Source organism: Camelus bactrianus, chromosome 17, assembly GCF_048773025.1.
Source record: "Camelus bactrianus isolate YW-2024 breed Bactrian camel chromosome 17, ASM4877302v1, whole genome shotgun sequence".
Taxonomy (NCBI): Eukaryota; Metazoa; Chordata; class Mammalia; order Artiodactyla; family Camelidae; genus Camelus; species Camelus bactrianus.
Genome location: NC_133555.1, coordinates 32,476,278 through 32,501,981, shown reverse-complemented (window position 1 = coordinate 32,501,981; position 25,704 = coordinate 32,476,278). Strand labels below are relative to the sequence as shown.

At 41.9% G+C, this 25,704-nt stretch overlaps 1 protein-coding gene across 3 annotated transcripts in view; it reads left to right on the top strand.

Moving 5' to 3' along the window:
- Positions 1-25,704, top strand: part of GRM2 (glutamate metabotropic receptor 2) — a 65,306-nt gene that overhangs the window by 13,140 nt on the left and 26,462 nt on the right. For all 3 annotated transcript variants that reach the window (XM_074344799.1, XM_074344800.1, XM_010969105.3), the window contains exon 5: positions 23-3,151. In XM_074344799.1, coding sequence (XP_074200900.1) covers positions 23-96 — 74 coding nt within the window. In that variant the 3' untranslated portion in view covers positions 97-3,151. The remainder of the gene's footprint in view (positions 1-22; positions 3,152-25,704) is intronic.

The following is a 25,704-nucleotide window of genomic DNA, read 5'->3' as shown; positions in this document are numbered from 1 at the left end:
ACCTCCAGCTTCCTTTCCCCAGGGTCTAGCTCCCAGTTCGTCCCCACTGTGTGCAATGGCCGTGAGGTGGTGGACTCGACGACATCGTCGCTGTGAGGATCCCCACACTCCTGCCCCCACACGGCTGCTCCCTGGAGCCCGGTGCAGACCCATGTCCCGGGCCAGGAGGAGGATGTGGCTGAAGCACTGCAATAACACCCCCCCGCCCCCCAGCACCACTTACCAATGGACTTCCTCCAACCCTCCAGAGTCAGAAAAGGTCCTGGGCCAGGGAGCCTCTATAACCACCACCAACTGCCCCTGCAGCTGTGTCCCCTCCCTGCCAGGCCCAGGACTCAGAAGGGAGCAAGCCAGGGTCCACTTTGCCCTGGAACAGGGTGGCTGAGGACTGCAGGCCCCAGTCCCCAATCAGCAAAGGTGCTTCCAGCCCTGCCCCTCCCTCCTTCTAGGGCCTTTTAAATTTTTTATATGAGTTATTCTGGGTTGGGGAGCGGGGTTATTATAGAGGCCGTTCCTCCCCCTGCACAGTAGTTTTGTCCTGTGGTTTATTTTGTATTATCTGTAAATAAAGTGTCTTTATTAAAAAAAAAAAAAAAAAAACCACTCTGCCCCTGATCCAGGGAGGCCCCTCACCCCTGCCACAGATTCTCAACCATCATTTTGCCAGTATTTGTTCACTCTGCTTTGTGCCAATGCTAGGACCTGATGGCCATAAGATAGACCTTGTTCTGCCCAGGGACCGAAGGGTGGAGGGGAGACAGAAAATGAATAAGCCATCCTCCCTTGAAAGGAGCTGCTGCAGACCGGCCAAGGCCCTGCTAGGGTGAGGGCTGGTGGTTTAAATGGATACAGGCTTGTCTGGCAGTCTGGGGGACGGGGCGGGGTGGGGACCTCGATCGTGTGGGTGAGGGGGCAGGAGGGACAGCTGACTATGACCCTTTGGAACTGTGGGCTTTTCCACGTCTGGCCTGCCTGGCACTTGGAGGAGCCATCCATCAGCATAGACCCAGGCTGAGCGTCTGAGATGGAGGGACCCAAGAGGAGGCACAGGCTCGAGCATCACCTGTTCACGTGGCGCGAACAGAGCCAGAAAGAGCGTATGAGGAAGGAGGAAGTGAGGCAGGGAGGGCAGGGTCTGGGCAGTTGGAGAGGCCATCTGCTGTCGCGCCACGCCCGACGAGAAGTGGGAGAAGCAGGCCTTTCTCAGGGGTTAAGAGTGCCTCAGCGCCCTCTGCTGGTGAGCCCCAGACTGCAAACGCGGGGGCTGCCCGAGGGCTCTGGGCTCTACAATCCTGCGGGGCCGGGCTCCAGGTTCGGCCACACGGCTCAGCCAGGCAAATGCTGCCCTCCTGTGGCCGGGTGGGGGCCTCTCCCAGGCCGACACCAGGAGCAAAACCTGACTTAAGTTCTGACCTCACTGTTTGGGGTCGGCTTCAGACTGTGGGACAGAGGGTCAAGGTCCTGCACTGGGAGACGGGCAGGCCAGGGACATCTGTTATTTTTAAGTGAATTCATTTGCCTCGACAGGCTGGTGAAGCTGTGGAAATTTGGGTTAACGACTTAAGAACTGAAAAAAGGAAATTGCAGGAACCCTTCTTTCTCTCCAGCCAAAATTTGGGGTGGAGGATGCCAAATAAAATACAGAATGCCTGGTCAAGTTTGAATGTCATATAAACAATGAAAACTTTTTATTGTAAGTATGTCCCATGCCGTATTTAGGACATACTTATTTATACTAGGCATTTTTACTGTTTATCTGATATTCAAATTTAACTGGGCATCCTGTATTTTCATTTGCTAATCTTGACAACCCTACTGGGGTGTCTCTGCTCCAGATCCCTAGCCCTGAATGACCCAGGTCTGGGTGCAGCCCCCAGTGGCCAGGCACCAGGACGCTGAGCCCCATGGGAACTGGTGCTGTTCCTTGCTCCTAGGGGCCCTTTTCTGGGTCTTCCTGTCAAACTGGACCCAAGGAACGTTTGCCCACCCTCCCAGGCCCTGGACAGGCCAAGACAGGACTCTGATCCCCTTGCAACCGAAAAGCAAACCTCCTTTGCATGGCTCAAGTATATTTTCCTTAAAATGGAATAATACTTTTTAAAAGGTAGTCATTAACATTTTTATTTGGTTCACAGCCAAAAAGGTACGAAGGGTATTACAGTGAAGAATCTCTGTCCCTGCCACCCATCCAGGGGGAAGGGCCCAGAGGCCTGGGGGTAGGGGAGGAGGGCTGGAGGTCAGTGAAGAATTCCTAAGGGTCAGGCCTCTGTGGGGCCACACCCCTTTCCTTCCCTGGGCCCCTCCTCCCTCCTTCGGCGTCCCCTCCGATAGACACCACGAACCTGCGTTTCGCCCGTCTGCCACTCCTTTCGCCAGTCCGCTGCTATTTCAGGACAAGCTGAGCCAACCTCAAGTAATAACTTCCGCCTTCTGCAAAACCCACCAATCAGCACTTATCCATCAGCATACCTTACGTGCATAACTTCCTCCTCCCCAGACCTGAGTGAGAACTACAGACGGGAACGTTCTTCCCTGCCCCTCTATCTTTCAGGCACGCCCCTTTCACGTTCAGTAAACCCACCAATCAAAACTTACCTCTCAGTACCCCTCATTTGCATAAGAATTCACCAATAAGCTCCTACCCAAGGGGATAAATAACCAAGGCTGTACAGACTAGTGCCTGGAGGCAGTCACAGTAGGTTTCTCTAAAAGCGTGTATGTGGAGCACAGGCTCCAATATAACTCGAGACCCCTCTGCACGCTTCCAAAAATAAACCTGACTCTGCCTTTGAGCTCTTTCTCTCTTTCCTTTGTTTCTGTCCGACCCACTTCCGCACAGGGTTGTAGGCGGAGAATCTGGAGAAATCTCTTGGCCTTCGCTCCTCAGCTGTTAGTCTTTGTCATACCTTGTTACCAAACTCTCTCTGCCTGCAGTCCTCCTGCCGGTCCTGAGCGGTCCGTCTGGATTTAAGTCTTTGCTCTTCTCTCCAATGCCACGTCCATGTCCACAAACCCCTGAAAGAGTAGGGGCTTAGGTGTCCCTACTGGAATGGCCCTGCTCCTGTGAGACTTGGAACCCTCAAAGAAGAGGCCTGACAGCTGAGATACCAAGTATTGGCGGTTCTCTCCCATCCTAGAGCCGCCTATCTGGGTAAGTTGACTCTCCTTGAGTATGATCATCAGTTTGCTTTGTTTGGGTAGCCTGATTTACCCTGGAGCTTGGCTGTTTCTCCCTGTGGCTTTGTTCCAAGACCGCCCCTCCCCCCATACGTCCGTCAGCTTTTCATATTTTCACCTGTCTACCTGTCTCTGGAATGGGTCATGTGCAAACAACAGGTATCCTCTCTGGGTGCACCCGGGTCTCCCACTCAACTGTGGCTCCCCACAGCTTGGGTGAGGGTGGTTCAGGCCACTCTGCTCACTGCTCCTCCAGTCTAGGCTCAGTGTAGGGGCCAGTAAGCTCTCTGCAGAGGCGGAGCATTGATAGAATATCGCAACCCAAGAAGTTGGTGATATACTGAGCAAAAGTATAGGAGGAGATGGGGGGAGGAGATGAGAAGGGGGAAGGGAGGGGGAGCAAAAAATGGAGCTAAGGGGCTGACACAGAGCCAGGAAGAAGACTCAAGCGCTTCCACATGGCAGAATTATGTGGGGAGCCTTGCACCTTTCATGCCAGAGCTCTCTCTCCGTCCCTCTTACAGCCCTGGTGGCTCTCACCTCCTCTCCTGCTGTGGCGGGTCATGGTAAGTAGCGGGCAAACGAGGGGTGTTACCAAAGGCAAGTTCGTGTGCTGCTGCACCATGAGGCCAAACTGAAACATGGAAGTTTGGAGCAGAGAAAGATTTATTGCAGGGCTGAGTGAGAAGGACAGGGTGGCTCATGCCAAAAAAACCCCCAAACTCCCTGAAGGATTTCAGCAAAACATATTTAAGGGCCAGGTAAGGGAGAGGGGGTCACAGGGTACGTGATCAGCTAGTGCACACAGTTCTCTGATGGTTGATGTAGAGGTAACAGGGAGGTTAACACCATCAACCCCCATGCGCCAGAAGGTCTGGGGGCAATGCGCCCTTGATCATCAAATAGTTAATTTCTTCCCTTTGGTGGTGGTTTTAAGCATCTGAAAAATTCAGGAAATATACATGAGATACTATAATTTGGGTGCTTCAGAGAGGAGCTGCAGCAGAGGATATGGGGGAGGGGTCTGACCCTGGAAGTCCCCCCAGGGTCCTGCTCGGTTATAGGGGAGGTCACTGAGGGTCTCAAAACCACTGAGAAAGGTGCTTATCCCAACCGCCTGCAGAAAAAGGAAAGGAGCCTATCCTTCCCACACCCATGGACCAGCAGGGCATCTGCAGGAAAGATAGGGTTCTCAGTCTGGAGTAGAGGGGCTAGAACTAGGGAAAGCAGGGGGTGGAGAAAGGGAGGGGGCTAAAGGGAAGTGAAAAGGGAGGGAGGAGGGAAATGGAGGAGACTTGGGGTGGGGGGAGCGGGGAGGAGGAGCAAGAGGAAGTAAAACATGGAAGCTTTAAACCCTGAGGACTCTGGCCAAAATGTTAGATTTTCTTTTCTTTTTTTTTAAATTACTGTATTCTTTCTGTGAAAATAATATCTGCTCCCCATAAACAGTTTAAGCAGAAAAGTACGAAAAGAAAAAGCATTACCTAAAGTTTCATCATTCAAATATAACCATCTTTACCGTTTCTGGTACAGCATCCTAGACATAGTTCTGTGCTTTTTTACAGATAGAACGAGAGATAGAAATACTTTCATAAAAATGAGATCATGCCATATGTTTATTTTTTTTTTTTTAGTGAAGATTTAATTTTACTTGATGCCAATTGAAGAAAATGAATCTGATGTGAAACTGGAGAAACTCTTGAACGTCACACACATTTCTTCTCCATTAAAGATATTTCAACCACCCCCCCCCAGAAAAAGAAAAAAAACCCTCTTAAGTTTAAGAAAAGACACAGTGACATTTAGAGGTAAACATTCTTTGGTCTTAGGGAATTGGAGGAGAGTCTGACCCGTGGGCAGCCTTCTCACAGCATGAACGGGAGTGGAGTGGGCTGGTGCTCGCCCTTCCTGAAGTGCACTGCACCTGCTCCTGGGGTTGCTGACTGTCTGACCTGTCGCTGATGCGCTACCAGCACAATGATGGGAGCTGGGAGCGAGGCAGACAGCCATAGGTGCTAGGTGGCTGGCGAGGTATTTCAGCAGAGGGAGCCCAGGCACCGCAGCTTCTCTGTGCTGATGTGGTCTGAACTCACGTCAGTTTCCATCCCTCAGGGATGCTGGCCTGAGAGCCTGCATCTTTGTCTCTGAGGCTCCTGGGATATGGGGCTCCTTGTTCTGAATCCTTTCTGCAAGTGAGATCAACTTGATGCTGGAACAGCCTCTTGTGTTTCATGAGTTTGATTCACAAAATCTGAAACTCACCCTGGTAGTCTTATAGCATCACGATTTAAAAAAATTTATTAATCACATTTTTATGGTAGGCCGTAGTGATTGATTAATTCCTTGCTGAGAAATTGAGAACATTTCTCATTAGTATTTTGACATGCATTAAAATATGAATTAGAGAATCAATGAGTAGTTTTACACCGTCTAATTTCATCAAGTTTAAATTCTGTTTTGTAACAATAATTTACTTAGTTACTTAATACTCATTCTATATCTAATGTATGCACAGGTCACCACCAGTCCATTTATGTCAGTTTTTTCATTCCTGAGTTTTAAGTTTTTATTTACTTTTAACTGATGGAATTTTATTAACTAGTTTTTATTTTCCCTGAAAGACTTGTGGTTCCCATATTCTGAGTTCTTTTAATATTTGACGATGCCCTTTCCCTCTCTTTGTATGTTATTATAAAGATTAGATTTTTTCCTCCAGTTTTATTGAGATATAATTAACATACATCCCTGTATAACTTTAAGGTGTACTGCATAATGATTTGACTTACATACATCATAAATTATCACAATAAGTTTAGCGAACATACATCATCTCATATAGATACAAAAAGAAGTAGAAACATTTTTTCTTGTGATGAGAACCCAGGATTTATTCTCTTAACTTTCATATATAACATACAGCAGTATTAATCATATTTATCATGTTGTACATTATATCCCTAGTACTTAAGTTTGTACCTTTTGACAGCCTTTATCCAATTCCCTCTCCCCTGGACCCTCTGCCTCTGGTTACCACAAATCTGATCTCTTTTTCTATGAGTTCATTTGTTTTTGAAGTATAATTGACCTCCAACACTATGTTAGTTCCTGTTACACAACACAGTGTTTTGGTATTACTACACATTTCAAAATGATCACCATGATAAGTCTAGTTATGATATGTCACCGTATAAAGATATTGCATGGTTATTGACTGTATTCCCCACACTGTACATTTCATACAAGTGACTCATTTATTTTGCAACTGGAAGTTTTTACCTCTTTGTTTTTAATTGAAGTATGGTTGATTTACAATGTTGTGTTAGTTTCTGGTGCATAGCATAGTGATTCAGTTATATATATTCGTTTTCATATTCTTTTTCATTATAGGTTATGCCAAGCTATTGAATATAGTTCCCTGTGCTACACAGTAGGTCCTTGTTTATCTGTTTTGTATCTAGTAGTTTGTATCTGCTAATCCCAAACTCCTAATTTATCCTTTCCCACTCCTTCCCCCGCGGTAACCATAAGTTTGTTTTCTATGTCTGTAAGTCTGTTTCTGTTTTGTAAATACATTCATTTGTGTCATTTTTTTAGAATCCACATATAAGTGATATCATGTGATGTCTGTCTTTCTCTAATTTAATTCACTTAGTATGATAATCTTTAGGTCCATCCATGTTGCTTCAAATGGCATTGTTTCATTTTTCCTGGCTGAGTAGTATTCCATTGTATAAATATACCACAACATCTTTATCCAGTCATCTGTTGATGGACATTTAGGTTGTCTCCATGTCTTGGCTACTGTAAACAGTGCTGCTGTGAACATTGGGGTGCATATATCTTTTTGAATTAGAGTTCCCTTCAGATATATGCCCAGGAATGGGATTGCTGGATCCCATGGTAAAGCTATTTTTAGTTTTTAAAGGATTCTCCATACTGTTTTCCATAGTGGCTGCACCAAATTACATTCCTACCAACAGTATAGGAGGGTTCTCTTTTCTTGACACCCTCTCCAGCATTATCTTTTGTGGATTTTTTAATGATGGGCATTCTGATCAGTGCGAGATCATACCTCATTGCAGTTTTGATTTGCATTTCTCTGATAATTAGCAATATTTAGTACCTTTTCACGTACCTATTGGCCACCATATATCTCCTAGAAGAGAACACAGGCAAAACATTCTCTGACATAAACCGTAGCAATGTTTTCCAAGTCAGTCTACCAAGGCAATAGAAATAAAACAACAACGACAAATAGAACCTAATTAAACTTATAAGCTTTTGCCCAGCAAAGGAAACCATAAACAAAATGAAAAGACAACCTTCAGAATAGAAGAAAATATCTGCAAATGATGCAACTGACAAGGGCTTAACTTCCAGAATATACAAACCACTCATATAGCTCAATAACAACAAAAAACAACCCAATCAAAAATATGGGCAGGAGACCTAAACAGACATTTCTCCAATGAAGACATACAGATGGCTAATTCATTGTAAGTATACAGAAATGCAAGAGACTCCTGGGCTGGGGAGCCCAGTGAGGGGATCGGGTCACTCCCTCCTTGGGCAGAACCTCTGCAGTTACAATTGTCCTCCCCCTTGTGGATTACCCTCCTGGGGGTGTAGGTCTTGACGATACCAGATCTCTGCCCCCCTTCCCATCTCATTGTGGTTCCTTGTTTATGTCTTTAGTTGTAGATCTTTTCTGCTAGTCATCTGGTTTTGTTCATCAGTGGTTGCTCTGTAAATAGTTGTAATTTTGGTGTGCCTGTGTGAGCTCAGGGTCCTCCTACTCTGCCATTTTGGCCACTCCCCCCATGAAAGATTTCAAAGACTAGGTTTTGTTAGTTTACTTTGCCAAATTTTAATAATTTCTTCTTCATAAAAAGAACGCTTGTTTCTAATGATTACTTCCCCTTTTTATTATGAGAAAATATTTATATATAAAAAAGTAGAATACCCTCATGAGCCCATTAACTACCTTTAGAATTATTAACTTCTGCCTAGCATTTTTTCAGATACACCCCCATTCTATTTTTCCTCCCCTTCCAGAGTTTTTAAAATATAAATCAAGGGTATTCTTTTCTTTTAATTAAAACAATGTACAACATTTATCGAGTATTTACTGTGTTCTAGAATCTATCATTGTATATACATGTTATTGTATATATTGTACATAGCTTTTTCAATATCCAATAGCTATATTAGGTACATTTTATTAATATACCCATTTTATGGATATGAAACAAATTCTTACTGAAAAATGCACACAATTCATAGAGATAAATCTCAATAAATTTTTTCACAAAGTGAACATATCTTACAATCATCACCCAGATTAGTGATGGGAATGTTTACCTCCTGACTTTTTATTTGAATAAAAGATTGACTGGTTTTAATATTTTGGGGTCCACACTTAAAATTTTTTTTAATTTTGTATTATTTTTATTATTATTTTAATATAATAATGTTTTTTGGTTTATAAAAAAATTGTGATGATAGTACAGAGGGTTCCCCCATGCCCCACACCCAGATTTCTCTACTACTAACAATTTACATTAGTAAATTAGTAGCAAATAGTACACCTGTTACAATTAATGGACAGATATTCACACATTATTATTAACTAAAATCCATAGTTTAATCAGATTTCCTGGTTTTTGCCTACTATCCTTTTTCTCTCCCAGGACCCCATCCAGGACACCACATTATATTTAGTTGTCATGTCTCCTTAGGCTTTTTGGGAGGTCATCCAGGCAGTGTGTTGCTAGTTGACCCCCGAGCTGGACTCAGGCAGTCAGAGGCTCCTCACCCCGTCCCTGTCCTTGGAGTGTATGCTCTGCCTGCCATTCCCACCGTGGGAGCTGTTTCAAGGGCAGCCTTGACAGTGTAGGCTGCGAGTGGATGTCTTGTTGAGAACATCTGGTTGGAATACATGACTGAACCCCATTAAGGCCTCTATATAAACTTAAAGATTCTGGTGGGTGGGTGCAGAAATCTTGTCTGGCTGCCCAAGACAAGCCTGGCAAGTAAATTCCCTTGTTTATTAAACCTGCCACCTGCTAATCTGGAGTGAGCTGCCTCTTTCTTTTCTCCTTGCCCTTTGTGTACGGGCCAATTTGTGAAACAACAGGCTCCTCTTTTTTTAAATTTGCATTCTTTATATTGAAGTATAATCAGTTTACAATGTTGTGTCAATGTCTGGTGTACAGCATAATGTCATACACATACATACATATATTCATGTTCATATTCTTCTTCATTACAGTTACTACAAGATATTGAATATAGTTCCCTGTGCTCTACAGTATGAACTTGTTGTTTATCTATTTTATATATAGTACTTAGTATCTGGAAATCTCAAGCTCCCAATTTATCCCTTCCCACCCTCTTCCCCTCAGTAACCGTAAGTTTGCTCTCTATGCCTGTGAACAGGTTCCTCTTCTAGAACTTTTAAAAAAAGTTATTTTTTCTCCAGTTTCATTGAGATATAATTGACATACATCACTGTATAAGTTTAAGGTATACAGCATAATGGTTTGACTTAACATATATTGTGAAATGTTTACTGAAATCAGTTTAGTTCACATCCATCATCTCATATAGACACAATAAAAAGAAAAAAGAAAAAACATTTTCCTTGTGATGAGAACTATTAGGATCTACTCTTAACAACTGTCGTACAGGTCACATGGCCATGTCAACGATAGTCGTATTGTACCTTACAGCCCTCATACTTACTTACCTTGTAACTGGAAGTTTGTACCTTTTGATCACCTTCTTCATGGTCCACACTCTCTCCTTCAGAACTCGGTAGACATTTCTCTATTGTCTTCTAGCTTTGAGTGTTGCTGGTAGAGAAGTCTGATGCCTGTCTGATTTTAAAACAAATATTAAGTATTTCATATATATAAAATGAGTAGATTCTTAAGGGTACAAATCCGTGAATTTTGACATACATGTACGCCCATGCAAACATCACCCAAAATCTACATTTCCCGTTTCTTTTGAGAATTCCCTTAGGCCCCTTTCCAGTAACTACCACCTCCTCCCAGAGACAACCGTTGTTTTGATTTTGATCATCATAGACTAGTTTTTGCCTGTTCTGGAACTTTATATAAATGGAATCATACCTTTATGTAAATGGAATCTTGTGTCTGAATTTTTTCTCTCAATTTGTTTACCATCATGTTGTTCGTGTTGCTGTGAGAATCAGATCTTTATTCCTTTTTATTGCTGAGTAGTATTTCATTGTACAAACATGTCATAATTTAGCCATCCATTCTCCTGTTGATATATATTTTGGACTATTTCCAACTTTTGAAGCTTTTATAAATATATATACTGTGAACACCTCTGGGCATTTTTTTTTTTTTGTAGACATAGGTTTTCACTTGTCTCTGGTAAATACCTAAGAGTGGAACAGCTGAGTCATAGGGTCAGCATTTTTTTTAATCTTTATTAGAAATTGCCAAATATTTTACTCAAGTAATTGTATCATTTTACAGCAATGTATGAGAGTTCCAGATACTCACCTCCTTCTTGCCTCCTGTCAGTCCTTTTAACTCTAGTGGATATGTAGTGGTATCTTACTGTGGTTTTAATTTGTATTTCTCTGGTGACTAATTATTCTAAACATCTCCTCATGTACTCCTTGGCTATTCATGTATCTTCTTTTCTGAGGTATTTGTTCAAGCCTTTTGCTCGGTCTTGTTGGGTTATTTATCTTTTAATATTGATTTGGAGGAGTTCTTTATATATCTAGGTGAGTCCTTTATCAGATAAATGCATTTTGAATCTTTCTCCTACCCTGTAGCTTTGCTTTTAATTATCTTGCTCTGTTAATGAGCAAAGACTTAAATTTGGCTGAAGTACAGTTTGTCAGTTTTTAAAAAATGGTTAGTGATTTTTATGTCCTGTCTAGGAATTCTGTGCTTGCTCAAGGTTTGTGAAAATTTTCTCCTGTTTTTTTTGGTATACACTTTTTTTTTTAACGAGGTAAGATTAAGAGAACGTGAACTAACTAATTTTAAGGTAAACAATTCAGTGGCATTTAGTAAATTCACAGTGTTGCTCAACTTACACCTTTACCTAGTTCTGAAGCATTTTCATCACCTCCAAAAAAACCCCTGTTCCCATTAAACAGTTACTCCCCATTCCTCCCTTCTCTGGCCCTTGGCGAAACCACCAATCTACTTTCTGTCTGTATTTATTTACCTATCCTAGATATTGCATACAAATGGAACCATGCGATATGTGACTTTGTGTGTCTGGCTTCTTACACTTAGCGTGATATTTTTTATGTTTATCCATGTTGCATTAATAAATACTTCATTCTTCTTCATGGCTGAATGATATTCCATTGTCCATATATGCCACATTTTGCTTATTCATTTATCCACTGATGAACGTTTGAGTTGTTTCCACCTTTTGTTTGTTGTAAATAGTGTTGGTGTAAATGTTCATGTACCAGTATTTATTTGAGTACCTGTTCTCAATTCCCATGGTGTTTATGCCTGGGGTTTAAAAAGAGGATCATATGGAATTCTCTGTTTAACATTTTGAGGATCCACAGCTGAATCATTTTTACATTCCCATCAGCAACATATGAGAGTTCAGATTCCTTCACATTCTTATCCAATACTTGTTTTCTATTTTTTTTTAATAGTCATCCTAATGGGTGTGAAGTGGTATATGTCATTGTAGTTTTCTTTCTTTTCTGCACTTGCTTACTTTATAGGAAATCCTTCTATATCACCAGGTATGGCTCTTACCTAGTTAATGTTTTATTTTTACTAATTTTTATTTTTTATTTATTAATGTATTTATTTTACAATAGCATGTTTTTTAAATTGAAGTGTAGTTGTACAATATTATGTGTTACAGGTGTACATTACAGTAATTCACAATTTTTAAAGGTTATACTCCATTTATAGTTATAAAATATTGGCTATATTCCCCATCATTGTAGTTTTGATTTGCATTTCTCTCATGACTAATGGTATTGACCATCTTGTCATGTGCTTGTTGGCCATTTGCATAATTTCTTTGGAAAAATGTCTGTTCAAGTCCTTTGCCCATTTTTAAATTGGCTTGTTTGCATTTTTGTTGTTGAGTTGTAAAAGTCTTTTATATATTCTGGATACTAGACCCTTATCAGTTATATGCTTTGCAAATATTTTCTCCTATTTTGTAAGTTGTCTTTTTGCTTTCTTGACAATGTCCTTTGTCAAGAAAAGTTTTTAATTTTAACGAATAATTTATCTATTTTTGCTTTTGTTGCTCATGCTTTTGGTGTCATATCTAAGAATCCATTGCCAAATCCAAGCTCATAAAGATTTACCCCTTTGTCTTCTTATAAGAATTTTATGGCTTTAGCTTTTATATTTAGGTCGTTGAACCATTTTAATTTTTATATATGGTGGTAGAAGTCCCAGTTAATTTTTTGCATATGAATATCCAGGTGTCCCAGCACTATGTCTATCCTTATGTCAGTATCACATTGTTTTTATTACTGTAGTTTTATAGTAAGTTTTGAAACCAGAAACCGTGAGCCCTCCAAATTTGTTCTTTTTTTTTAGATTGTTTTGGCGCTTCAGGATTCATTGAAGTTTCATAAGAATTTGAAGATCTGGTTTTTCCTTTCTGTAAATAAGACTGTTGGAATTTTGATAGGAATTGCGTTGGATTCATAGACCACCTTGAAGAGTACAGTCATCCCTTGGTATCTGCGGGGGATTGGTTGCAAGACCTCCCCTAGATACCAAAATCCGCAGGTGCTCAAGTCCCTTGTAAAGTGGCAAAGTATATAGTCCACCTCCATATCCATGGATGTGGAAGCTGTGGATAGAGAGGGCCGACTGTATTGCCATCCTAACAAAAATTAAGTCCTCAAATCCATGAACACAAGATGTTTTCTCATTTGAATCTTTTATAATTTCTTTCAGCAATGCTTTGTAGTTTCCATGTACAAGTCTTTCGAGTCCTTGAGTAAATTGATTCCTAGATCTGTAACCAGGCAGGACTTAATGGGGCCTTCCTGGGACAGACCCCTCCCCCATATTCTCTGCTGCAGCTCCTCTGTGAAGTACCCAGATAATGGTATCTGATGCATATTTCCTGAGTTTTTCAGCTCCAAAAAACCACCACCACATGGAAGAAGTTAACAACTTGATGATTATGGGCAAGTAGCCCCCAGACCTTCCAGTGCCTTCCTGATCACCATCAATTAGAGAATTGTGCACAGCTGATCACAAACCCTGGGCTGCCCCTCCCTCAGCTAGCCTTTAGACATGCTCCGCTGAAACCATTCAGGGAGTTTGGGGGCGTGGGCGGGGGGTGGAGTTTGGGTTTGAGCCACTTTTTCTCCTGGCTCGGCCTGCAGTAAGCCTGTCTCTCCTCCAAACGCCCACGTTTCAGTTTGTTTGGTCTCCCTGCGTGTGGAGCACACGAACTTGTGTTCAGTAACAATTTTGGCCAAGCCAGCCAGGAGTCTGTCCCATGATGGGTCAGCCCTACCTGGGGCAGCCCTTCCCTGGGTCCCCAGCAGCTGCCGGACCTCACTTTGCTCCAGGGAACCGGGCACCTGACCGGCACCAGCCGCCGCCCCACGACATGAGGTTGTTTGGAGCCCAGAAACGTTCAGAGCTGAGGTCCGCATTCAGTGTCGCTTAGGGGTGAGTCACTCCAGCCTGTGCAGGGTGGGAATTCTCTCCACAGTCTGGGTCTGTTCTCTTTCAAGTGCTGGGTCACTCTGGAAGCCTCCATCTGGGAATGGAGTGGAATTTTGGGGCTACACCTTGTCTGGTCCTTTTTTGTGGGGCCATGTTTTTTTGTTTGTGTGTGTGTATCAGTACTTTGCATTGGCAGTTTGAGACGTCTTTGGTGGGCAATGGGCTTGCGTGTGATGGACGACACCAGGGTATCCCTCCCTAGTGTGTCGGTTGGGATTGTCCCTTTCTAGCTTGGTCTTTCAGCCTCATCTCAGAGGGCACTGGCTGGGGTTCGCCCCTTTTGGACTGATGAGGAATTGGTTGGGAAGCTCCCTTTCTGGGGCTAGGGAACTGTGATTCTGAGAGACTGTTTTGAATTGCTGTTTCCTGTTGTTTCCTTGAATATTTGACAACACCAACTATGAATAATTCTTATGGGTATTCAGAGCTCTGTTCCATCTTATAGTTCCCTGGGGTATTTTTGCAAAACTGGGAGATCTTTAGCTTTGCTCCTATAAATGGAAGAAAATGGTTGGCTTTTTTTTTTTTTTTCAAACCAGAATCTTATCTTTAGAAATCAGAAACATAAAGGTGGGAAAGACTTACTTATTTGTGGGGGAAGATAATAAGGTTTTATTTATTTATTTTTTTAACGGAAGTACTAGGGAGTGAACCCAGGACCTCGTGCATGCTAGGCATGGGCTGTACCACTGAGCTATACCCGCTCCCTGGAAAATGATCGGCTTTTATCTTAGGGGTGTATGTGTGGCGTGTATCTCAGTACCTGAGTCCAAATCCTGTTATGTCTCCCTGGTTTTGCTGAAAGTGAGGCATGTCAATGTGAGGGAATGATGTATATCTATTATTGTTGGATTGTATAGGAAGTATTGTCAAATGAGTGATAAGCCGCCTCTGATTGTATGGTATGGATGGATGTTATTAGTGTGAACATTCTAGGAACTGCAGAGTTTCTGAAATTTGGATATTTCCTGGTACAACGCTATCAGTTGTGATTCTGGTTGTTATCTTGGAATGTTGTATGTCACAGTAACTTGATTAAGCTTCTTTGTCAAAAATATTGTTAATGAGATCTTTTCCCTTGCCTTTTTGGGGCTTTTGTCATTCAGACACTTAAACTGATGCTTAGCAGGACTGCTTTGTCTTGAGGAGGATTAGTAGAGGGGTGCATTTTGACAAGTGCAGGTTTCCTTTAAATCATGCCACTGAGCTGGGTAGGATATTTAAAAAGTCTAATGAAAACTCTGATTTTATGAAGCTGTTGGTAAGGAGAATTGGTTGCATGGGATTGAGTGGACTGATGAATATGGTTGTAATTTTTTGGTTTTGTCTGAAATATTGCTGGCTTTTAATCCTCATTTTTAAATTAAACTGTTTACCAAATGTCTGTCTCCCTATCAATATTGAAGGTTACTGTTTTACTTGTAACCACACTGTTGCCCCCAATGTTTAGGATAGAAAGAGAATTCTCTAATGGAGTTGTCACAGAGTATAACTAGTCAAGATGTATAACAATACTCGCTTTAAGTCTATTGCTAAAAGCACATGTACAATAGAATACTATTGAGTCATAAAGAATGAAATAGTGCCATTTGCAGCAACATGGTTGGATCTAGAGATATCATACTAAGAGAAGTCAGGCAGAGAAACACAATTATCACTTATATGTGGAATTTAAAAAAAATGAAACAAATGAACTCATTTATAAGACAGAAACAGACTCACAGACATAGAAAAGAAATTTACGGTTCCCAAAGCAGAATTGGGGTGGAGGGAGGGATAAATTAGGAGTTTGGGATTAACAGATACAAACTTCTATATACAAAATAGGCAAACAATAAGGACCTATTGTATAGCACAAGGAACTATATTCAATAGCTTATAATAACCTATAATGAACAAGAATATTGAAAAGAACATATGTATGTATAACTGAGTCACTATGCTATACACCAGAAACTAACACAACATTGTAAATCAACTATACTTTAAAAAAACAAACAAAAAAGCATATGTACAATGCTTGTGTAACAATTGGCTGTAAGTGATAAAATGTATGGCCTATAAAGGGTTTCCCCATTAATATACCTCTGAGCCTGTTCTCCATGTCTGATGAGTTTCCCCCCAGTGTGGATAACTAGGCAAATACAAAGGAGGCCTAGCACCAGGGACATGATCTGAACCTGATGTGGGAAAACAGATGGGGGGCGTGAGGAGGACCGTGTCCCAGGTCTCAGTTTAACCCCTGGGACGTGCCCCGCCAAGTGTGGGTCCTTGACCTCGCGCAGGAAAGAATTCAAGTGCGAGCCACCGTTGAGTAACGGTAGATTTATTTAGAGAGATACAGACTGCATAGAGAGTGAGGCAAGAGGTGCAGGAATTAGGTGCTCAGGTTAAAGTAAAAGTCGGTACACGCTCCACAGACAGAGTGCGGGCCACCTCCAAAGAGAAGGGAGCAAAAAAAGGGCCACTGGGCTTGGTGTTGCCTGTTTTTATGACTCAGTAGTTTCACAAAGGTACTGGTGGGATCATTCCAACTGCCCTGGGGAAGGGGCTGGGATTCCCAGGGATCGGGCCACCACCCATTCTTTGGCAGTTTGCGGTTAGCTTTGGGGCTGTCATGGCGCCTGCGGGCATGTTATTTATCACTGTTACAATGAGCATATAATGAAGCTCAAGGTCTACTAGAAGTCAAACCTCTTAATCCTCAAGGCCAACTGGGAGTTGAATCTTCCACCATTTTGGTGTTAAATTGCTGTCATTCCTTAAGTGGCTGTGCCCTGACCCCTTCCCTCCTGTCTCAAACCTGGGGCAAGAGCCACCACTCCAGCATTAAGGAATAGATATTCTGATCATCAGCTTTCTATTGAAAGATTTGCAATCAGAATGATGCAAAATGATGGAAGAACCATGTATTGAAGTATGGGAAATCATTCTGGCTTCTACATGGTTTAACTTAAACTTTACTGACCAAAGCAGCCTGTTTTCTGGCCTTCTGGACATGCATTGTACATCTGCTTTGGCCTTGAAGAGGGGAATGCATTTGAAAGTCTAAATGGAGTAGCTGTGGTCCATTCCCCAAACCGAGGTGGGACTACACCCATTTCAGCAGGAATTTTCCAATAAACTTCCAGGAAGTTTATTGCCCTCTTCCCTGAAAGATTTGGGGAAAGATGAAACAGGATTGGAAATTAAAACCGAGTTCCTCTGCCAAGTTTATGATTAACCTTTCTATCCAAAACATTATCCTCCTTCTTGTCCAACACCTGTTCTCAAGAGTGTGGCGTATCAAGGAAAAGGGGAGAAATTGTAGTGGAGCAGGACCCTATGAGGCCTTCCCAGGTCAGACCCCTCCCCCATATCCTCTGCTGTAGCTCCTCTCTGAAGTACTCAGATAATAGTATCTGATGTATATTTCCTGAGTTTTTCAGATGCTAATAACCACCACCAAATGGGAGAAATTAACTACTTGATTGGTCATCATGAGCGTGTAACCCCCAGCCCTTCTGGTGCCTAAGAGCTGATCACCATCAACCAATCAGAGACTTGTGCACAGCTGATCACATGCCCAAGGCTGCCCCCCCCCCCCCACCTGGTCTTTAAAAATGCTTTGCTGAAATCCTTCAGGGAGTTTGGGGGTTTTTGAGCAATAGCTACTGGTTCTCCTTCCTCTGCCCTGCAATAAACCCTTCTTTGCTGCAGACTACAACATTTCAGTATTGTTTGGCCTCCCTGCGCCTCAGGCACATGAAGTTGCCTTTGGTACAAGATGTATTATTCTTTTTGATACTATTGTGAATTATGGAATTATTTTCTCAATTTTCTTTAAAGACTGTTGCCAAAAAAAGAAAGATTGTTCATTGCTGGTGTATAATACATAGCTAGTTTTTGTGTGTTGGTCTTATGTTTGCAACTTTGCTGCATTCATTTATTAGCTTTAATAGTTTTTATTATTTTTAAAAAATTTTTAATAGGTTTTTTAAAAATTACTTGGAATGTTCTATATGTGGGATCAAGTCATCTGCAAACAGAGATAATTTTACTCTTTGCTTTCTGATTTGGATGCTTTTAATTTTGTTTTTCTTGCCTAATTGCTGGTTAGAATTTCACTACAGTGTTGAAAAACAGTGAAAGTGGGCATCCTTGTCAGATTCTTAACTCTGAGGGGGCTGCTCTCAGTCTTTTAAGTGTGAGGTTAGCTGGCATTTTTTCATAAGTGCTCTTCATGTGGAGGATCTTCCATTTGGCTTTCTGAGTGTTTTTATAAACCTGAAATGATGTTGGATTTTGTCCAAAGCTTTTAATGCATCAATTGAGAGGGTCGTGTGATTTCCCCTCTCCCCTACCACTTTGTTCTACTAATGTGCTACATTACTTTGAATGGATTTTTGCATGTTGAACCTTAAATCCTGGGGGTAAGTCTTACTTTGTCGTGGTGTGCAGTTCTTTTAATATGCTGTAGGATCTGCCTTATTAATGTCTGTTGAGGATTTTTGCATCTATGTTCATAAGGGATATTGTTGGGCCCACTGATGTCCTTCAAAGTCCAATGACCCCCATTTCTGGGCTCTCAGATGTCTGCCTGTGATGTCTCAACAGATAAAGTACATTCTTTACTGCCCATGTTTCCTCTAACAAACTAACAGCCCTAGGGTAAGGCTCAGGCTGGCTTGTTTCAGCCCACCTTATCAGAGTAAAACCCCACTGCCTGAAAGGTGACCCTAAACCTCTTACCTCACCTACAACCAATCAGAGACTTGTGAACAAGCAGATCAGGCACCTTATGACCTGACCTTAGAAACCACCCCGACAACCTGCCCTCGGTGCTCCCATGGGCGCCCCTCGCCTCTATGGCCTGCGATCGCCTGTGACAGGCAGTGTACCCTAATACACTCCCGCTATACTTATATTTAACCTCCGATGAACTCTCACCAACCCGCCTTACCAGCCCGCCCCGTTGTGCCCACAACAGATACTGAGATGCAGTTTTCTGTCATCATGATGTCCCTGTCTGGTTTTGATTGGAGGGTAATACTGGTCTTATGGAATGATTAAGGAAACGTTTTCTCCTCTTATGTTTTCCAAAAGGATTGGCATTCATTCTTCAGATGTTTGTTTAGAATTCAGTAGCAGAGCCACCTGACCTAAATTTTTCTTGTTGGGAAGTTTTTGATTAGTGATTTAATCTCTTTGTTATATATCTATTCATATTGTCTGTTTCTTCTTGGGTCACTTCATAATTTTTTTTCTAGGAATTTGACCCTTTCATCTGTGTTATCTATTTTGTTGGAGTACAGTTGTTCATAATAATTTGTTTAAAAGCCACTATATTGAGGCATGATTGACATACAAAAAGCTACATATTTAATATATACATAATAATATTTACATATTTAATATATACAACTTGATGAGTTTGGAGATAAATGTACTCCCATAAGATCACCAAAATCAAGACCATAAATGTATCCATCAGATCTAAAAGATTCCTTCCATTCCCTTATTTATTAAATTAAATAATTCTTCTTTTGTGTAAGGGCAATTTACATAAGTTCTACCTTCTTAGCACATTTTAAGTATACAATACAGTATTGTTACTTATAGACTCTGTTATACTATAGACCTCCAGAATTTATTCAGACACTTGTCCATTTCCCTTTCCTCCTAGTCCTGGGAGTCATTATTCTGTTCTCTGAATTTGACTATTTTAGATTCTTCATAAAGGTGGGATCATGCAGTATTTTGTCCCTCTGTGTCTTGCCCATTTCACTTGGCATCATGTCCTCCAGGTCCATCCATGTTATTGTAAATGGCAGGATTCCACTCTTTTTTTATGACTGAATAATATTCCAATGTATATATATGTGCGTGTGCACACATCTTCTTTATACAGGTCACATTTTCTTTATCCATTCATTTGTTGTCGGGTATCTAGGTCATGTCCATATCTTGGTGCTTGTGAATAATGCTGCAATGAACACGAGAGTGCAGATACCTCTGAGATCCTGGCTTCAGTTCCTTTAGACAATATACCCAGAAATGAGATTTCCAGATCAAATGGTAATTCTGTTTTTAATTCTTTGAGGAAACTTCATAATGTTTTCCATAGTGACTGCACCAGTTTACATTCCCACCAACAGTACTCAAGGGTTACCTTTTCTTTAAATCTTTGCCAGCATTTGTTACCTTCTGTTTTTGGTAATAGCCATTCTAACAGGTGTGAGGTGATGTCTCATCGTGGTTTGGATTTGAGTTTCCCTAAGGGCTATATCCAGCAGTGTCCAGCACCCCAGGGGACATCCTCACTGGGCCTGCACCTTCATGGATGCCCTTGCTCTTGTTGTGCTCTTTTCTAGGCAGAGAGAGAATTTCTTGCCACCCTTCTCAGTCTCAGGGTGTCTCTGGAACAGCCTGGATTCTTATTAACAGTCAGCCCTTCCTTAAAGTTCAGGGAGTTAGCAGTGACTGGAGCCAGGATACCTGAGTGGTAACCCCTCTCCCCTTAAGGGCATACCACTCTGTTCTTTGAGTTTGAGCTTCCTGTACTACTTTTTGCATGTTCGATCTGGAGGACACCATATGAGTTTCTGGAATTCTCTTCTGCCGGCCTTCATAATTTCAGGGCTCGTCCCTTCCCCATAGACTCCACCCACGCAGCGGCCCTCTGATTTGCTCAGCACGTCCATGGCTAACCCTGCCAGTCCTAGCCCAGTGCCGTGGCTTCCTATACGCTGCCACCTATTCACCCAGAAGACTTTGAACCTTTCTTATCTTTCTCCCAACTTCTCTTGATTCTCAGGCCTTTACTCTTACTCCCTTACCACGTATATCTTGTCCAGGTCTTCCATATACAGCTCCTTCCAGTCCCTAGTCTTGTCCTTCTCTCCTGTTCCCTGTTCACACTTTGCCGATTCTTCTTCCCACCATTCATGCTCCATCTCTCATCCAGAAACATCCCTCCCCCTAGTCTGGAAAGGGGAGGATGAGAGGCAGCAAGAGAGGTGTTGAGCTCTCAATATGGAAGACTCTGGATCCAACAAAAAGACCAAATTCTCTGTCCTGGGATCCCAAGGGTTCATATTTAAACAGTTAAGATTCTCTTTATCCCTGTGGAGCTTCCATGTGTCTTTTGTTTCTGTTTTATTAAGTAAGTACACTTACCTATTCTTGTGCCATTGGATTGTGTCTTCAGAGTCTTCAATTCTAATACATTGGCCACTTTTCTGTTGTTATTACAAGGATGAGTAGAAAACGAGGTGTTTTATTCCTTGTGGCTTCCTATCCTGTCTCAGGACTTAAGAAGGCACGTGATACTCCCAGTCTTGTGGAAACCACCAGAATAGATCTGGCCACGGCTCTGGATGACAGCCAAGTCTCATGTGGTTGCTGAGAGTCCTGGCACTGGTAGGAAGGGAGAGAGAGGTGAGTTACAAGATCATAATTATAACTGTGACATAAGGGTTTTATACCCACCACACTGTTGTGTCTTCTGTAACCAGTGCCATGGGGCAGGTTGTAACATCTGTCCGCTTCACCTCCATCAGAGACAGAGAGGAGCCCAGGATGGAAATGCAGGATCTCTGAGTCGCATCCACACCAAAGTCCTCTTCTTTTGTAGCCCATCTGTAATCCCTGCCTGTTACCAGCTACTTAGGAGAGCAGGGATATTGGTGCCACATGTCCTCTCTCAGATTTTACAGGGCTCAAGCCTTTCCTGTCTTCTCTTGATCTGGGTTTCATGACTTGTATCTGTTCCTTCCTCCTCTTATGGCTGCTAGCACCACCCTCTCAGTTTCTGTCCTTATATTTGTACAATAAAGTAATGGCTTTTTTGTTTTCTGGATTTTGTACACTGCTATGTTGGTGGTCCCCCAGGGCATCTCCAGGTTTAGTGATTCTCTAGGACTCATAGGATTCCACGTATAGACATACTTGTGGCTGAGATTTATTCCAGGAAAATGATACAGGCAAAATCAGCAAAGGGAAAAAACACAGTAGGTGAAGTCTAGAGGAAGCCACGTGCAAGCTTCCAAGAGTACTCTCCAAGGGGAGTCACACAGGAAGTGTGTAATTCCTCCTGCAATGACTTGAGACAACATGTATACCAGGGAGGGTAACTTGATTCAAGGGGCGCAGGGTTTTTATTGGGGTTCAGCCATATAGACACCCTCTGGATAGCATATACCAAAATTCCAGGGTCTCATAAGGAAAGCAGGTATTCAGCACAAATGACATTGCTTGTACAAACAGTTCAGATGCAGTAAATGACCTTATCAGTTAGGGAATTGTGGGAACCCTCTGAAAATCCAAATTCCTTGACATGAGCTAATGGCTGACTTTTCAAGCATGCCTTCCTAAGGATAGCGTTCTCAGGCCTGCTATGTTAACCCTCTTCCGCACAACTGGGAATAAAAGGAAAAAGCAACATAGGGGATATGTCACAGTGTTCACGTAGCACATATCCCAAGACCTTGGGTTATTAGTCCCTTTGATATGGTAGCAGGACCCAAGACTTCCACTCACTTGTTCAATCACATCATGGATTGTGCTTCTGTTACCTCCCAGAGGAATTAAAATCCTATCAGGATAATATATAAGTCAGCCAGCTTCAGGCTGCTGGACAAAAACTGCAAGGGCTTCCTTGCTGACCAAGTTCTCCTGGACTTTTGTGTGCTCACCTGTGGATCTACCATGGTATTACATCATGGCTGTGATGAAATAGTCATAGGAGGTTTTACTGTTTGCATTAGTTTCGAGGAGTGTCACAAAAGGTAGCATGCATGATGAGGGACCATTGCAGGGATCGATAAGAGAGTAGATATGTCCTGGGGATTAGAGTAATGGAATTGTAGAAAGACCAGCATCCCAGAAACCTGAACAGAATGGGGTGCTTCTCTAGAACTCAGAACTTTGTGGACCTGCTCTCTTGGGCTCCTTCGGGTTTCTCTGCTTCTTTTACCTTCTCCTCCTGTCAACTAATGTCTTCATCTCCTCTGTGGGCCTTCTCTATGTCATACCTTTGGTTTTCTCAGATTGTTCATGTTCTACCCTCTATCTGATGGAATCTAAGACATGTGAAGCCTTAGCACATGCTGTTCAAAGACTGGCTCCATATTTACAAATTCTAGCTCATGAGAGACTGATCCAGATCTTCCTTGTTGGGCAACGGTTTCTCATGCCATGCCATCCTTCTTGTAATGGATCAGGTTTCATGGGCTCCGACTGACGTAAGAAATATATGGCACAGAATATAGATGCTGTGGGATATTTCTATCTTCGGGGTCTATGGACCAGGATGTCTGTTTTAAACGGTTATGGATCTGGTGAAACGGGATTTGAAAGTCATGTCCATTATGCTATTACGTTTTAAGCAATCTAGTGGACTAGGAATCCTGATTAGTCTACATGCTGAGGATAATTTAAATGTTGAACAAAAATTAAAAACTATATTTTAAAAGCATTGATAGTATGGCAAGATGAAAAGAATAGAGACTCAACCAAATCAAGATGGGAATTCAGAGAGGTATGTAACTGGAGTTGTAAACTTGCCTTTTTGTCTTGAGGAAATTTACCAAACCATATGAATTTGAGCTCAGGTTGTCACAGCATTATATGGATCAGGGGACAAGAAGACATGCCCAAAGTGGGAAGTCAAATAGGAGATCCTTTTATATATTTGGGACCCCCAAATACTATTATCACCCAACGCTTGAACATGGCAGAGAACATTTCTTGAGTAGATTTTTGGTACTGTGCAGAGAAAGAAAAATTGCTCCTGAGGATTTATAACCAAAGATCTCCCTATTGCAGGTTTTCAGCCAAAATTCGCACTGCATAGTTTATCCAAAAACATACAAGCTGAGATGTTAGTTTGCAGTCCTCCTGGACTAATTGTCTGCCCAAGCATCTGAGAGAAGCAACAAAGTCCTCTTCTGGATTCATCCCAGGAATTAAGTAATTCTCACAGGTAAAATGAGCAGATGACTTTTTAAAAAACCCTAGTAAACACACAAGGAAAGAAGGCACCTTGAGAGTGAGAACTAGCAGGAATGGATCTGCAAAGACTTAAGATACTAATACTGTCAAGCCAAGAAATAAGGTAACTCTATGCTGTATTTTGAAATAAGTGAAAGACAAATATAAAAATTTGGAAGAAATAAGAAATTATACATAATCATCAAATTTAGAAGTAAGACCAAGAAAATTTACAGAAGTGAGAAAATACAATAACTGGAATAGAAAATTAATGATAGTATTTATGGTTTCCAGTCCATCATGTAAGGACTTTAGAAGCCTTCCCTCCATCCTAACAAGTAAAAAACTGAACAAACTAAAAAATCAACAACTCTTCTGAATGTGTCAGAGAAGGGAGGTCACGGGGCAAACCATTACCCCCAAATTGGAGATACAGATAGGTAGACACAAAGAATCACAACTTACCAGAACAGAAACCTCCATGAGAACCAGTGTGAGGTGGGAACAGCTGAACTATAACCGATGAATTACTGGACGTTCAGCGTGGACAAGCATGAGAGAGAAGAACACCAGGGGGACCTAGCCCGAGAGGGGCCCTCATATTTTGTGAGTTTAATCTCCAGGAGCTCAAGCAGATCCTTACAGTGAATATCAGAGAAAGATACCCTTGTACTTCTGACAAGGGAAGGGGAAATAAACCATTTTGAATTATTCAAGAGCATTCTGTTCTCCTTAATAAGACTTGCCCTCACAAGAAATCATTACCAGAGCCTAACCTGCTGGTGTTACATCTCAGTCCAAGGTGGAGGAGAAATACTCAAGTCTAGTTGGCTTTGCCTACCGCATGTGGGAAGAGAAATACACAACTCCAGTCCCCTCCAGTCGATCTGTTCCATGCGAGGAGGAAAAAAATGGAGAAGCGCTGGTGAAATTGATAGTCCAGGGGCACAGAATCACCAAAAGACATATAATCACAGAACTTTGAATGCTTCCCCTCCCTCCACACCTTACCACTATATCACTGAGGGTCTGTTTACCATAATTCCTTTTACACAGTATATAACGTCTATCTTTCAGCAAAAAATTACAAGGCGTAATTAAAAGACAAAAACAAAAAACCAACCAACTTTATTAAAGTGTAATTGACAAATAAAATTGTACATTGTGATAATTTGGTGTATAAATACATTATGAAAGGATTCTTCCCATCTAGTTAATTAACATATCTGTCTCTGTCTATCTAGTGAGAATATTTACTTGCAGCAAATTTCAACTACACAATACAGTGTTATCAAATATAGTCACCAGGTTATATATTTGATCCTCAGAATACTTGTCTGGTTTTGATATCAGTGCTATGCTAGCATCATAAAGATAGCTGGGTAAGTTTCTGTTCTTTCAGTACTCCGGAATACTTTATATTAGCTGGAATCGTCAGCTGTTTTACATTTTGCTGAACTTCCTGGTGGCAAGGACTGCCCATTGCCCTCAATACTCATTTTATCCTTAAAATAAAGGTGTGTGTGTGTGTTTTCTTCAAGCGCTCCATTCTGTCATTCTATCAGGGCTTTCTTACACAAGTCTCCTGGAGGAGGCAGTTGGGAGAGTGGTTAAGAGCCCAGATCCTGGAGTCAGATGTCTGCATTTGAGTCCTGGTCCCTCGTTCTTTTGCCCCGAGCATTTGTCCTTCAGTGTCCTCCTTCCTGCCTCACCTGGTAGCCCTCTCCTCTTGCTTTCCCCTTTCCCAAGCTGCGGTCCCTCTTATTCATTGATGGCCCTTATTTCACTTTGTTAATAATTGTGAGCTTTTTTGGTGAAG